At 38.7% G+C, this 16,836-nt stretch overlaps 1 protein-coding gene across 1 annotated transcript in view; it reads left to right on the top strand.

The window, feature by feature from the left end:
* Positions 1 to 16,836, top strand: part of ZEB2 (zinc finger E-box binding homeobox 2) — a 135,699-nt gene that overhangs the window by 111,223 nt on the left and 7,640 nt on the right. Inside the window, exons 4-8 of the mRNA XM_034654529.1 lie at positions 7,332 to 7,520; positions 8,218 to 8,432; positions 11,052 to 11,160; positions 12,090 to 14,059; positions 15,462 to 15,642. Of these exons, the coding sequence (XP_034510420.1) occupies positions 7,332 to 7,520; positions 8,218 to 8,432; positions 11,052 to 11,160; positions 12,090 to 14,059; positions 15,462 to 15,642 (2,664 nt within the window). The remainder of the gene's footprint in view (positions 1 to 7,331; positions 7,521 to 8,217; positions 8,433 to 11,051; positions 11,161 to 12,089; positions 14,060 to 15,461; positions 15,643 to 16,836) is intronic.

Genomic DNA, 16,836 nt, shown 5'->3' with positions numbered 1-16,836 from the left:
TAAGTGCAGAAGGAAGTTCTGAGCTCAGGTTGAGAGAGTCAGGAAGGCCACGTGATATGGGACTAATTCTGAGCTGCTTCCCAAAACCATGTCACCGAATACTGTAATTTAGCCAGGCCATGCAGAACCCTGACTTCCCAGGGCATTGATTCTTAAACTGGGCGTTTACCAGAGCCCCTGAAGGGCTTGTCAAAACAGACTGCTGATTCCGTTTTTGAACAAGTTCCCAGGTAATACTGATGCTGCCAGCCTGGAGGCCACATCTTGAAAACCAAGGTCCTAGAGCACCCTTAGGTGTTGTGTGTCTCTACAAAAAGCATATAAAAAAGAGCACTGAATTGCCAGGCAAAACATCATACTTTCTAAACCCCTCAAAAATATAATACCATAGTCTAAGAATCTTTTCAGTAAGATACCAATTCCAAAATTTTAGATTACACAGTAATGTGAAAAATAAATACATATGAACTTACTTGCAACTCTTCCTTTAAAGGCATGGATTCTGTCTCTATACATAGCAATCAAAACTGTCTAAGGGTTAGTGGTCTCTAAATTTTGATACTCACAGTCCCTTAATAGAAAACCTCACTTTAAAATTAGACCGCGTCCCTGACTGGGCTGCTTCCTGCTGTTGAGGGAGATATTTGATCCTGCAGAGTACTATGGAGTCCCATCCCCCTGCTCCTTCTGCCTCTCTCTCTCCTAAAGTTCTTACACGTCAGGGGCTCTCATTGGCATCTGAGCATGCGTTCCCTGGAGAAAGCCACGTCAGAGCAGGCGTGGAGAGACCCACCCAGACCCTGTGGTACTTCCCAAGAAGAAAAGAAAACTTTGTCGCTCTGGAGGAGCCTTGCCTGGCTTTGCACACACCTCTGTAGCAGTCAGAGGCTCTGCTGGGCTGCCCGGGTAGCTGTGTAATGAGAAAAAGATTGTCCTCTTCCCTTACAGTTGTTTTTAGATAATCTGGTGCCAATGTGTATTTTGGAAACATTCTAAAGAAAGGTGCACATGCATTTTTAATGATAAAATGCTTATATTAATTAATTAGTCAACTTTAAACAAAGTAGCCATGAGGATTTATATACTTCAACAAATGCCGAGTATGGGCTTCTTTATTTTATCTTTTTAATTTAAATTCAATTAGCCAACATATAGTACACCATTAGTTTCAGATGTAGCATTCAATAATTCATCAGTTGCATATAGCACCCAGTATCACGTACCGTCCGTAATGACCATCACCCAGTTACGCTATCCCCCCACCCACCCACCTCCCCTGCAGCAACCCTCTGATTGTTTCCTAGAGTTAAGAGTCTCTCATGGTTTGTCTTCCTCTCTGAGGATTTCCCATTCAGTTTTCCCTCCCTTCCCCTATGTGGGCTTCTTTAAAAATTCAATACAGAAGACTAAATTAAAAATAATTTTCTGTGTTTTCTTATCATCTACAATGTCAATAAAAAGACTATTTTTTCTAACAGATGATGAATACAGTTACCTAGATTTGTGATTTTTTCTCCAGGTCCCTTTGCCTTGCCAGATGAAGTGAGAAAAAGTCAGATTACATGATAAGTGCATAATTTCTACATTATACTGAGAAGTATCCATATATATAGCCCTTCTTATACATTTATGTATACATTTATACATTATGTATTTATATGTCTGTATATTGCAGAGCCACAACCATTTCATGTACATATCTCTCAATATGAGAATCACAGAAGCAGGAAAACAATTATCAATCAACACCATTGTGTCCTCATCCCAAAGCACACTCTCTGGCATTAGTAGGCACTCAATAAATAGTTATTAAGCAGTAGGATGGATGAATGATTCACCTCATTTTTTTACATCTATTTACTTCAGCTTCTCTAGACCCTCCAGGATACTTCCTTTTCTGAAAGAATTATTCATTTTATGTTCATTAAAATGGCATGGCATAATATTCAAACATATTTCTTCAATTTTTTTAATGAAAATGGAAAACATGCTCCATGCAAGATCAGAGTACCTACCTTCCTACATGAACACATGCTCATTACAAATAAAGAAAATAAATGGCAAGGGATGGAAGTAAACAGAGAAAAACAGAAAAAGAGAAGGAATACGTATCAAGGTCTCATTATGTCTTAACTATTTGTAAACACTAAGCAAAACTCACTTTTAAGTATCTTTGAGAAAGTGTCCTAAAAACTCTGTTATTGGAGGTGACTGATTTGAAGACCAGTACATCTCTTTCATTTAGAGTTCCATTAACATTGCTTCTTTTTTAAGTAATAACTTTAAAAGTCAATCTGTATTGATAATTATCATTATCTAAAAATATCAATATCGAAGATAGACATAAAAGTATTGATGAAAGTATCCTTAATAAGCAACATTAGTAAGAGTGAACATATTGACAAGAAACGTGAAGCTTTTCTAACTTGAAGCAACCTAGAAATTTATCCTAACAATATTAAAATACACGTGGTGATGAAGAAACATTTTTAATTAATGAAGTTTTTTGTTTTGGATACATAAAAGTTTACCTGACCTTAGGGGAGGCTGAGATATTTGTAAGACTAGGTAAATTTTAGGACTAAATGCAAAATCTCTGGAGAAGTTATGGGAAGAAATTACTTTGAGGTTTCTTGTGAATTTTTATTATGGTTTGATCATAAATATCATGCAAATATCCTTTGTCAGTGTGTTTTGGCAGTTCTTCCAAGGAGACCAAGGAGTGAAGAGGATTACAGGGGGAAAAAAAAGGAAAATGAGGTTGATTTTACACTAGAAAAACACAGTGGGGAATTCTATAACGTTCTAGTGAATTCTCTACCTCATTCCTGTGTCCACAATACAGTATTACAAAATCTTTGTAAAAACCAAAAATGTAAACTGTTGGACAGAACCAAAGCTTCGTCTTCCTCAACAAGTTTGCGAGTAACTAAAATGTAATCCCATTATTTTTTCAAATATAACAATTACGGTGATTTTGGATCTCAGAGATTTAAACTCACGTAGCCTGAAGTAGAAAAGGGAATTTTTCAGCTCACAGAAGCTAAGGAGGTTTGACAACAGAGACACTGGAAGGACATGGGTACAGCTTGGCCTCAGGAGCAAGTATAGCTAGAAATGTACTGTCAGGACGTGCCATCTTGTCTTTGCTTTCCTTTTTTCTCTGCCTACTTGCTTCAGTCTCTTTCTTCATAAATCTTCTTACCTTACATGGGATAGATCAGTTCCTGTGGTCTGTATCTTATAGCTACAGTCACTTGAAGGAAATAAATTCCCTTGATGCTCCTTTTGGAACAGTCCTAAAATCATAAGGAAAGGATTTGCTGACTCAGTTGGACCCATTGGCTATCCCTGGACCAATCAACAGTTTGGCCTGCAGAATGGAGGACTAAGATCGGTTCACTTTAGGTGCCAACTAATCCATTGTGGCTAGGGGAGCAGAATCAAGCAATAACAAGGCAACTCCCTTGGGTACCATAAAGTTTGACGATAGAGAATATGGGGAGCCGTTCCCAGGCAAAGGAGAATGTTGTGGTACTGGGCAGGAAAACTATATGTTACAAGTACCCATAGCAACACCAAGGAAAAAACCACATTATCCTTGGCTTGGTTATGCCTACACTAGTTCATGGAAGTCTAGTATATAGCTCCCCTCTTAGGTGAATCTACATATATGAGATGTAAAGCTAATAGCATATCTATACCACATGAGGAAAATCTTGATGGAACAGATAGATTTAAATGATTGAGTGCTATCTTCTTCATGAAATTCTTTTTGAATATTCACCTGAACCCTGCTGAACTCTTGCAAGTATTTATGGTCATCACTACACAGTTAAATCACATAATTGTTCTAGAATTGCCTGAATAACAGGTCTGAATTCCTAGCTCAATTGTGGGTATCTTATCTTATGCTCCCTTTTACTAGAAGACTTCTCTACCAAGATTAGTGTTAAGCACATAATTTATTCCACATTCATTCCATAAATGATTCTTGAGAGCCTACTAATTTCCAGGCAATATACTCAAAGCTCAGGGTACAAAGATGATCAAAGATGATCCTTAAAGAGAGCATATGATTTGAGATCTTTTGTCCCTATCACACTTGACAGAGAAATCTAGCATAGGCAGATTTGATCTAGCAAGTGAACTGCCTCTCCAAATACCAGTAGTGTTGTTCTAGATGCAGTTTAGTTTGCCTATCCAGAAAAATCAGAATTTTCCTCCTGTTGAAGCCAAAAGGCTATTAATGCAAATCCCATTGAATTTGCATTTGGTTACATTTCTGATGGAAGCATTCATATGCAAATGAAAAATTGTGAAAAGATAGCCAGATAATTCAAATAGTTGCTGAAATATCAAGATAAAAGTAGGATGTTAAAATGTCCATCCATCCATTTACCAGGTTACATTAAGGATCGTCAAGTGGGTCAGTGTTCTTAAAAAGCTTAAATAGTCATGCCTTAAACATTCGACAACATTCTAATAGGTCTGGGTTCAGAAAGGAGCTGTTATATGACTTTCTACTGCCACAGGGCTGAAAAAGAAGTCAGTCCCTGGTCAAATCAGTCAAGTTGCTCAAAAGAGATTCATCTTTGATCCACCATCTTGTCCCCTTTATCTTTTCTTGTGTTAAAAACAAAAGGTGGCTTTTGATAGATGTAAAGTCATTTTGATGATCCAAAACAATGAACAAATATTTTATGCAAGTTGGCAGTGCTTTGTACTCTCTAGAGACGTAATGATGCAAGTTAAATGACAGCATCACATCACAGTGAATGTGATATTTGGAAAGCATCTATGGCATCAAGACCATACCAACGGAAAATGATCTTAATCAATGTTTGTGTTCTTCTAAAAGATGTAAGACTTGGGAGTGCCTGGCTGGCTGAGTTGGTAGAACATGCAACTCTTGATCTTGGGGTTGTAAGTTCGAGTCCCACGTTGGGTGCAGACGTTACTTAAAAATGAAATCTTAATAAATAAACAGAAGATTTAAGACAAGATTGTAAGAAAGATTTAAACAAATTTCAAGATATAAAATCATAGTCTACTATTACACATTCCAAACCTATATTCAAAGGAAATACAGGTGTTGGAATCAGGCTGTTGCTCTTGTTGAACTTACCAGAAGCTGGAGTGGCAAAAGGGAAAGTTTTGAGATCACACTATTCAGGATTGTAAGCACTTAGTTTAATAGTCTACAAAGTGTGATGCTCCCCAGTTTTGTTTTCTTTGATGCAATGTATTAGTTCGTAGTTTCAAGTATTTTTAGAATTCTGGTGCTCTGTGCTTTGGTGACTGTCACCTGTCATCTATCATATTTGGAAAGCCTGTACCTAGGTAAGGTCTTAGCCTCTCCCTCCTTGGCACACCCAATCCTTCCCCCAAGCCTAGTGTTTTTACTTGTTAAGTATCTCTCATATCCAGCCACTTCTCAGAGTCTCCATTACCAACTCCTTAACCTTTATCTTTGCCTGGTTTATGACAAGAAACTCCTAACTGGTTTCCCAGAATTGACTTTTCTTTTCCCGCAGTCCCTATCACATAATAGACAGAGTTGTCCTTTAAAAAATGCATATTTCACAATTTCATCCAATCATCTCCTTGCTTAATACCCATCAATGGCTTCCTGTTTCTCTTAGAATAAAACCCAAATCCGTAACGGACTACCGCATGCCACATGTTCCGGTTCCTGCCTGCCTCTCCACCCTCGCATCATATTGTTTCCCTTCCACTGTCTGAACATTAGCGCTATCATTTGGAAGGTGAAAGGCACCACGTTCCTTCCAGTCCCTGCGTGCTTGCACGCGCTGCTCTGCCCCAACTTCTACCACTCGTGAGCTCCATGCCTTCTCAGTGAAAATTTTCCTGATCTTCTAGACTCCATCAGACTTTCAAACTACCACACGACTTTCTTTCCTAATACTTATGTGAGTGTGTAACGTTTTTATTTTTGAGAAAGTATCAGTTGTACTGATTGTTCTCATGTCTTCCTGAAGGATGAAACTGGATCTGCTTTTTGCTTATCAAAACAAGACATGATACCTACCATATATCAGTCATTCGGTACTTGTTGAATTAATGGAAGGTTCCGCTTTCTGTTCTTTTCATCTATAATCCACAAGTTCATAACAGCGAAAGCAACAATAAAAATGAAAATAAAAGGAAAAATTGACTAGCTTACTCGAACATCACCCGGCCACAAATAGTCAGAAATAATTAGTATGGCAAATGCTGTAATATCTTTTATGGCAGAGAAGGTGAGGTGAAGAATGTAGGGGAATCAAGGTTAACGGCTCTCAGAAACTGTGAAAGTAGGACCCCACCATTAATTATACTACCAAAGGACTTGTGTTCATCTACTTACTGTAGCGGACACACTCCTAACACTGTCTTCTGCATAAAACTATTTATCTAGGATATTTAAGCCACAGATTATTTCAGAAATGTATCTAGAGGTTTCAAATATACGAAGTCCTGTGACACAGTTGCTAAAATTGATTCACAGCTATTATTCATTTCATGGGAATAGAGTCATAATTACAAAAGTTAAAAATCGTATCAAAATCACACAGCAATATAGCCAGTTTCTTTTGCTTTTATTAAGCATTTCTGTTAATTTTATTTTATTTCTATTTGTGAGCTTCATTTTATTTTCAGGCAGCTTTAAAACGCTGAGCTAAATATTGAGTTCTAGGGAGAGATAAAGTGCCACATCCCATGGTTTTTTAACAAAGTCCCATTATTATCTCTCTAGGAATATCTATCCTTTCGCATCTGTGTCAGACTGTGTAGTCCTGGCCATCTGTGATGTGCAGAGAGTGGAAGGTTAAAAGCTTATATTTAGCAACAGGATGTATCTGTGGTTAGGCACGTTAAGTTTAGTGGACAATGAAATATTAAATATACCTTTCTTAAAAGAAAAGGAAGTTTTATATAGACTGTTAACGTAGCTTTGAGCTCCTATTATCTCTCATGTTTATGGATCTTAGAATGCAGTTCTGTTTTTTATTTTTTAAATTTTCCCTAAGAAAACATTTTAAACTGTCTTTCGTTCTTTGTGAATTATGCGGACTGGTATTCCAGGAAGAGGGAAATAAGATGTGCCTATTTAACTTAAAGCAGAGTGTCCTCCTTTTTTTTGCATATATTACAAGAATAGGCATTCGATCAATGACTGGTCATCTGCGACGCTTCTTAGAAATAAACTAGGTATCTGTTGTCTTTTTGCAAGTCAACATTTCGTTCTAGCAGTGCTTTAAATGGACTTGGGTCCCTAGGAAGAAGGCCCCCGCAAAGACATTTATGATGTCCTCCTATGATTTCAGTTAAGAATGCAAATTGCACATCAGACTTCGAGGAATACTTTGCCAAAAGAAAACTGGAGGAACGCGATGGCCATGCAGTCAGCATCGAGGAGTACCTTCAGCGCAGTGACACAGCCATTATTTACCCAGAAGCCCCCGAGGAGCTGTCTCGCCTTGGCACGCCAGAGGCCAATGGGCAAGAAGAAAATGGTGAGGCTGTAATTCATTTTTAGCCACTACACTGACCTCTGCAGCTGTTACAATTACAAATGCACTACATGCCTGGGTGTTTACCTTAAAATTTGAAGAACAGCTGCAGAGGCATGGAATTTCATGAGCAAAGATTAGAACTGTAATTTTAGGGTATTGTGAAATTTTTTTGTCAGCAAATTTGTGTCATTTTTACATCCAATAAAGAACAAGAACAATTAGAGCCTCTTTCTAAGAGATAAAAATATCGAAATTGATTCCAATGTTTCTGAAATATTTCACTTTTGAGGAACAAAAAAAAAGTTTAGCAACCGTGACCCTCGCCTTCTTTTGCTTCTTTACTGACACCTGAAAAAGCTCTGGCCGGCTGTGAATTCCCGAGTCACATGTGACCACAGGTTTTTACCACGAACTGTCAGTCACCTAAAGAGAATCTCCTCATTTCTCAGCTGTTTAAATTTCCCCCCAAAAGCGCCAGTAATTAATTAACTTGCCCGCGCCGCACAGCCGATTCCGACAAGTCTGCGCTGGGGGTGTGCGGGGAGCGGTGCGCGCCGAGGCCGAGGGCAATGATGGCGCTCTCGTGGAGCAGATTGCAGTGATTCCTGTCATACCATCCCGGGCAGGCAGCCCATTAGCTGCCATTGATTTACTGACCTTTTGGCCTGCTTCTCTCCCTCTCGTCTCTCGGCTACAGACCTGCCACCTGGAACTCCAGATGCTTTTGCCCAACTGCTGACCTGCCCCTACTGCGACCGGGGCTACAAGCGCTTGACATCACTGAAGGAGCACATCAAGTACCGCCACGAGAAGAATGAAGAGAACTTTTCCTGCCCTCTTTGTAGCTACACGTTTGCCTACCGCACCCAGCTCGAGCGGCATATGGTGACGCACAAGCCAGGGACAGATCAGGTGGGGGGTTGGTTTTAAGTGATTTCTTTCTATAATAACCCCTTAGAGAAACGATATTGCTTTGATTGGCAATCATTATTAATTTTTCATGGCATTTTGAAGATGCAGATCTTTTAATGGTAATAGCTTTAATTGAGGTCTAAATGATTTTTTGATGGTCTCTTCTAATATGATTTAATAGTCTTATGTTCACGATCGAATGAGTGTGTTAATTTCTAATTTAGAAATTTTATTTGCACTTTAACTTGACTTTAGTTTCATTTTTATGTTCCACAAAAAGTGAATGAAATCGTAGCATTTTAATTATACATTATTAAACATCTCAGCAATTTTAATTCCATTTTTCACCTAGTTTTACTCAGAAAATTTTTTTTTTCATATAGGATCTAAGTCAGAGTAAAAGAAGTGTGTATTTCTTTCATTTGTCATATAACACCTTCAGGTACTTAGAGTATTTTTACAAGCTGCTTCTAGTTTCTGAAATCCAATTAGGTGCTTTTAAAAAACATCAAAAAGACATATGATACGTCTGTATATATAGAAAATAAACTGGATTGATACTACAATATTGGATGTACATTTAAAATGATCCCTTTTGATTTGCATGCCTATGGCTAAATGTTAAAATTGTTCTGCCTCTTTTGGCTGATTTGTGTTAAAAATAAAACCTCTTCTCTTGACAGGTAAGCACAGCTTCTTAAATCCTTAAAATGTTTGAACAGAAATGATTCACAGCGTCCCTTACATGTTTTAGCAAAACTGCTCTTTCTTTCCTCCTGGGAGAAATGACTGCAGATTGATATTATGTGTTTGAATGGTAACAGAAATGGTGTGCCTGAAGTCCCAATAACTGGCCTTACAGATCTGGAAGCCTCCTATTTACACCGTGCTACCATATCTGTTTTAAAAAATTATCAAGCGGTATTCTATAACATTCTTATGTTTCTTTTTTCTCTTGGGCATTATTTTCTTTGAATAAGGAAAATGAGGATGACCTAACACAATCAAGAAATGGTGATGATACTATATTATGGAGTTTTACTATTATAAAAGGACAGCTCATAGAATCATTCCATTTATATCTGATTGGGCTTGTCACCTGAACGTTTTTCAAAGTTCAGTTACAGAAGCTATGCTCGCATAGTTACACTTATGTAACAGTTTATCTCCTCTTGCTTATATGCACAAAAACTCTAGGAAAAAAAAAGTGCCTAGATATTTATCTAGCATAACTGCTTTAAATTTCACATGCAGAAGTGTGATTGTGTTGGCGCATTATGAATGGTAGCTTTGGTGTTGAAAAGTCCCCTCATTTGCTCATGGCATTTACAATTAGTAAATTAAAATGATTGTATCATATTAACAGTGGCACAACTAAAGTTTATAGTAGTCCTCTGAGGGCTGTGGGGGGAGACAAAGCAGCTGTTGCTGTTTGTTTATGCAACTCAGCAACATATGAGCGCTGGTCCCTCAATGGCGCTCGGCGGGCTGGGCTCCGCTTGATCTTTGAAGGTTGCTGCTGTTTGAACAAACCTCCCTGTGTCCCATGTAACACCATCTGTCTCACTAGGAATGTGGGAAGATTCAGCACACCCTAGCAGTTGTCATACCGTTTCTGTGCTGTCTTTTTGCAAAAGGCTTTTGTGTCATTGCTGCTTGAAAAAGGCTGACCTCCTACCTTGAGCATCCAGAGTGGATGACTGTATTTTTTTTTTTTTTTTTTAGAATTCTAAGTCACAGTGCTTTTTTTCTCTTGTTCAAAAAGGTCAGCTGTGTTTGATTATATCTTTGCTGCTTTTAACTTGTCTTTTCAGCAAACTTTTTTTTTCTTTTTTGTCCCTACTCCCTAGCACACTACTAAAAAGGAAAATGAAAAGTCGTTGAAGTCTTTCCTACTGGCTTGTGATAAAACTGCTCAAGCAGCTATAACCCAAGATGTTGTCTCTTACATTTGATAATGAATCAGATCTGATACGCAACACATCAGGAAAAACAGGGTTTACATTTGCTACGAGCACAGTGAATGGGATATTTAAACATGCTTATCGTGTAATGAAATATTTATAGTCAAGAAATTTTTTTGTTTGTGTATGCGTGCTTTTTTTTCTCCTTTAAAATTGATATTGCTTCAGTATAAGCTATACTTTTACCCTGATACAGAAAATTTGATAAAATTAGTTCTTTGTATGGGGAGTTTTTTTGGAGGCTACTTAGAATTTTTCAGGGTAATATTTATTTTTTTCCTTGACAAAACAGTTGCATCCCAACAGGGAATCTTCAGATTTTAGAATGTGCAGTAAACACAGAGAAACACAAACATCTTTACAATTATACTTTCTCATCTCCAAAGGCTCAAAGAAACATTTTGGAAAAGAGACTACAGAGATAATTCTAAAGCAAGTGTTGGATGCGCATGTGAAAGCACTTTTTTTTTATTTGTTCCAATTTTATTGCCAACATTATCACTTTTATTGCAACTCTGAAAGACTGGGCAAATAAATAAACATGCACTCAAACCTTTTGGCCTGTCTGAAAAATAGAGGCCTTTTAAAAATATTTGTAACAAATTTCCTTTGTTCCTCCCGCACAAAACTGATGTCAGTCTTTCTCCTTTTATAGCACCAAATGCTGACCCAAGGAGCAGGTAATCGCAAGTTCAAATGCACAGAGTGCGGCAAGGCTTTCAAATATAAACACCATCTGAAAGAACACCTGCGAATTCACAGTGGTGAGTAGCAGAGGTGCTGGTGCTCACATTTGCATTTTGTTTCATTAGGGGAGTTTTAAAGATTGTTTAAAATTTACACAATCCTGTTTGTAGCTTTTTGGAACTACCCTTTTATTTCACAGACTGCGTGAGCCTGCTTTGCCTTCAAGAGACTGATGGTACCACCAATAGCATGAGCTTACAAAAAGAAAAGGAATGTTTATACTTCCTAAAAATTGCAAATGCTTTGATTTATTACAAAATCTAGAGGCTCCTTTTTTGTCCTTTCAAACGCTCTTCTACAGATTAAATATTTCTGACCTGAAGAAACTCAGCTGGCAAATTCTGAAGGGTATTCATTCTTGATACCTAACCATGAAAGAAAACGTTGAAGAATTTTGGATGAGAGCTTTTGTGTGATAAATGTTCCTTGATTCCTGGGAGCTGTATGTTACAGAACAACATCCTACCACTGAGATTTCTTCTTTATAACTATTTTGATAGCTCTGCCAAGCATTTTATTACCAAATTGGATGCTATTCAAAGGACTAGTTGGATTGGTAGAATCAATGGAATCTCTACAGAGTTGATTAAAGCCATGGCTGCACTTCCCTTTAAACACCGTGACATCTTTATTGTGCTATTGACCACACATTAATCTGACACTGTTTAAATAGGAGGCTGCCGATGGCAAGACAAGATTTGGGATCTTGGCTGAAAAAGGCATAGATAGCCCTCACCTTCCACTGCTAACATCTTGAGTTATGTTCTCTCAGGGTAGATAAAGCCCAGAAACAGTTATGGCCTTATAATTCTAAGCTAAGCACCTAGAATGTAGAGGTACCCCATTGTGTTCCTTCCATTTGGTGTCACAGATTCTCCTATCGGTAGACAATGGCAAGCGTTCCCCAGCCGAAGACATGTAACGTTAATTTTGGTTCTCATTTTAGGTGAAAAACCGTACGAGTGCCCAAACTGCAAGAAGCGTTTCTCCCATTCTGGTTCCTACAGTTCACACATCAGCAGCAAGAAATGTATTGGTTTAATCTCTGTAAATGGCCGAATGAGAAACAATATCAAGACGGGTTCTTCCCCTAATTCTGTTTCTTCTTCTCCTACTAATTCAGCTATTACCCAGTTAAGGAACAAATTGGAGAATGGAAAACCACTTAGTATGTCTGAACAGACAGGCTTACTTAAAATTAAAACAGAACCACTAGACTTCAATGACTACAAAGTTCTTATGGCCACACACGGGTTTAGTGGCACTAGTCCCTTTATGAATGGTGCCCTTGGAGCCACCAGCCCTTTGGGAGTTCATCCGTCTGCTCAGAGTCCAATGCAGCACTTAGGTGTAGGGATGGAAGCCCCTTTACTCGGATTTCCCACAATGAATAGTAACTTAAGCGAGGTACAAAAGGTTCTACAGATTGTGGACAATACGGTTTCCAGGCAAAAAATGGACTGCAAGGCTGAAGAAATTTCCAAGTTGAAAGGTTATCACATGAAGGATCCATGCTCTCAACCTGAGGAACAAGGAGTTACTTCCCCTAATATTCCACCCGTAGGTCTTCCAGTAGTGAGTCATAATGGTGCCACTAAAAGTATTATTGACTACACATTAGAAAAAGTCAATGAAGCCAAAGCTTGCCTCCAGAGCTTGACTACTGACTCAAGGAGACAGATCAGTAATATAAAGAAAGAGAAGCTACGTACTTTAATAGATTTGGTCACTGATGATAAAATGATCGAGAACCACAACATATCCACTCCATTTTCTTGCCAGTTCTGTAAAGAAAGTTTCCCTGGCCCCATTCCCTTGCATCAGCATGAACGTTACCTTTGTAAGATGAATGAAGAGATCAAGGCAGTCCTGCAACCTCACGACAACATAGTCCCCAACAAAGCCGGAGTTTTTGTTGATAATAAAGCCCTCCTCTTGTCATCTGTACTTTCTGAGAAAGGAATGACAAGCCCCATCAACCCATACAAGGACCACATGTCTGTACTGAAAGCGTATTATGCTATGAACATGGAGCCCAACTCTGATGAACTGCTGAAAATTTCCATTGCTGTGGGCCTTCCTCAGGAATTTGTGAAGGAATGGTTTGAGCAACGAAAAGTCTACCAGTATTCAAATTCCAGGTCACCATCACTGGAAAGGACCTCCAAGCCGCTAGCTGCCAACAGTAACCCTCCCACAAAAGACTCTTTATTACCCAGGTCTCCCGTAAAGCCTATGGACTCCATAACATCACCCTCCATAGCAGAACTCCACAACAGTGTGACGAATTGTGATCCTCCTCTCAGGCTAAGCAAACCTTCCCATTTTACCAATATTAAACCAGTCGAAAAATTGGACCACTCAAGGAGTAATACTCCCTCTCCCTTAAATCTTTCCTCCACATCTTCTAAAAACTCCCACAGTAGTTCTTACACTCCAAACAGCTTCTCTTCTGAGGAGCTCCAGGCTGAGCCTTTGGACTTGTCATTACCAAAACAAATGAAAGAACCCAAAAGTATTATAGCCACAAAGAACAAAACGAAAGCTAGCAGCATAAATTTAGACCATAACAGTGTTTCTTCATCATCTGAAAACTCGGATGAGCCTCTAAACTTGACTTTTATCAAGAAGGAGTTTTCAAACTCAAATAATCTGGACAACAAAAGCACTAACCCAGTGTTCGGCATGAACCCATTCAGTGCCAAAACTTTATACACAGCTCTTCCTCCACAAAGCGCATTTCCCCCCGCCACTTTCATGCCACCAGTCCAGACCAGTATCCCTGGGCTACGACCATACCCGGGACTGGATCAGATGAGCTTCCTACCACATATGGCCTATACCTACCCAACTGGAGCAGCTACTTTTGCTGACATGCAGCAAAGGAGAAAGTACCAGCGGAAACAAGGATTTCAGGTAACGAGACCCACCCTTTTACTCCGAACAGAGGAGACCTTGAAAACTATATTACAGTGTGTATGTGCATGCAGGGGAAAAAAGTCTCAGTGAAAACAAAAGGCAAGCGTTGTGTTTTCTGCAGACATGGCAGCGTTGGTTTTCACTTGAACTCAGACTGGCTGGGCTAGACAAACAAATGCAGAATCAGTGGGACACGGAGCTGTGGCAACATGGCTGCCTTACAAAAGATCAAGAACTTCAGACTTATTTTTGAGGTTTATTTAGATTGATCTGTATGCTTTTAGAATTACACGGCACTAACGGTATTTGACAGGCCTTCCGTAGATGCTAAAAGTTAGCGTCTAGAACAGTCCCCTGCTTGTGCAGATGTTCACAGTTCACAATCTGCAATAAGACATGTATGAATCTGGTATGTACTTGGCTTTATAGCAAATAGTGTATTTTGGAGAGTATTTTAAAACATATTTTGTACATTCCACTTGACTTCTGATGGACTTTTCAAACTGGTAAACAATTTACGGTTTTCCAGTCCCAAAGCAGGTATGTTTTAATGACACGGAGTATAATCCCTGTTTGCAAAATGGGAGCATAAGTAGCAGCGCACCTCTGTAAAAGCTGTTTCAGTATTCCTGTCTACCGTACATCCGCCCTCTTGTAAATGTACTTAAGCCCTATTTAATCTCCTCTAATATTAATTAGTGCAAACGTAGTCTAAGAAAACTGAACTGTGAGCCAGCAAATGGAAATGTACGTTATCATGCAAGTTTGCACTCCTTTGGATCAAGACAAAATAAATATCAAGAAATTTAATAATTTACTGATCCACATTCATTATTGCTCAATGCTGAAGGCTGTTTTAACATAGATAGAACATTGATAAAAAGTGTTATTAATATTCCCTATTTCAAATTAGAAAATTAAATATAAAAATATAGCTCGAGGCCTTTAGTTGGTAGACATACATTTAAATAGATTGCATAATAATAACATTTTGTACCTAAATATAAAATTCAATTAAAATGGGGTTTCTACAGCTACAGATCATTTCTAAAGTTAACCACACTGGAAAATACACAAATTCTGATGTTTGGTTTTCACTCATGTATATTTCCTGATAGAAAGAAAACTGAGGATTTTAGAAAAGTTTATGTTTTTCTCACCTTCAGAGTTGACCATTTTCTGCCCTTGAAAAACATCTAGGGTGGAGGAGGTTTATATTTTTGTGGAAAGGTGGGACCTCATACATTGTTCATGGAAAGTAGTAGGGGTTTTTTTCTTTTTAAATGAGATTGATTAATAGCAAGCACTTTTGAGGTTCTCCGAATGTCAGCCTACGTGAAGTTGTTTGGTATAAACACAAAGAGAAGAGACTGTGTTGAACTATGTGATTATATCACAGGGAGAATTGCTTGATGGAGCACAAGACTACATGTCAGGCCTAGATGACATGACAGACTCCGACTCCTGTCTGTCTCGAAAGAAGATCAAGAAGACAGAGAGTGGCATGTATGCATGTGACTTATGTGACAAGACATTCCAGAAAAGCAGTTCCCTTCTGCGACATAAATACGAACACACAGGTATGAGTGACTTTGACTAGCTAGTTAGAGCTTCCCGGCCTGCTGTACATTTCATAATATTTAATGAGTACACTTGTGCGACATAAGATGCAACATATGCTGATACCTTCAACAAGGAAGAAATAATGCTTTTGCCTAGCTCAGTAGGACTTTTTTGTTGCCTGTTTATTGGATCATTCATGTGTTTATGAGTGTGCTTGTCTTCGTATCTTTCAAGTAATCTGTAAGCCAAATTCACAGATCCTGTCAAAGGTGTATTTAAGTGGCCAGGGCAATGAAATGGCCTGACACAAGCCAGTTATTCAAAATATGTTCAAATTCTCAAGTTGTAATGACTCGCTCTATGTAAAAATGCAGTCAGTGATGTATTAGATTTATCATCCCAACTTCAAGTAAGCTGTGCCTTGGAGGTGGTTCTGTTTGGTCTTAGAAATTGGCCATTTTTTGACTACAGCGGAAGTGTTAGTACTGTGAGAGAAAAAGGTATAAGTAAAGTAATATGCCAAACGAGCTCCTGAAACTACTTCTATTTGGAAGACTAAAATAAAACTTTCTAAATTTAATTAGCTTATTTCCAATTCATGCATTACTAATTAGGAACAATTATACAGAGTTGACGAGATAGCAGCCTAGTTCTTCCCTGTGAGTAGAGAGATAGTGGGTTAATTTTTAAAAAGAAAGGCGAAGGACCATAATGTGAAGCAACAGCTTTGTTGGTTCCCGCAATCCAAGATCCCGGTCTGCAGCTCCACGGGGGAAGTGCACCTGTGCTCACTCCCTCCGTCCTCCTCCTTCCACCTTTAACCACAGAGCAACTCAGCCTCACCTCCTGGTTCCAACTCTTCTCCTCTAGACATTTGGCATGCTGTACTGGCCCTAGATGGGAAAAGAAAGACTGTAGGATGTCAGTCAAAATATTGGCAGGGGAAAATTACATAAAAACTCTCATTTTAAATGAGAAAGTCTAGTATCAAACATTTTAATGTAGAGCGAAAAAATTAGCCTGTGCTTTTTGGGGAAAAGTGGTGAAAAGAAAAAAGAAAAAGGTAAAAGAAGAAAGGGTAATGTGAGTACTTTCTGCTGTATTCTAAGTACGTGGCACCCTTTATAGTGATTGAAAATTACCCTTGGGGAGCACTCCTCCTCATCTTCCCTCTCCCCTCACTGGGCAGGTGCGGGGGGGGGGGGGGGGGC

The sequence above is a fragment of the Ailuropoda melanoleuca genome, chromosome 2 (assembly GCF_002007445.2).
Source record: "Ailuropoda melanoleuca isolate Jingjing chromosome 2, ASM200744v2, whole genome shotgun sequence".
In the NCBI taxonomy this organism is placed as follows: Eukaryota; Metazoa; Chordata; class Mammalia; order Carnivora; family Ursidae; genus Ailuropoda; species Ailuropoda melanoleuca.
This window is presented reverse-complemented; position numbering and strand designations above follow the sequence as displayed.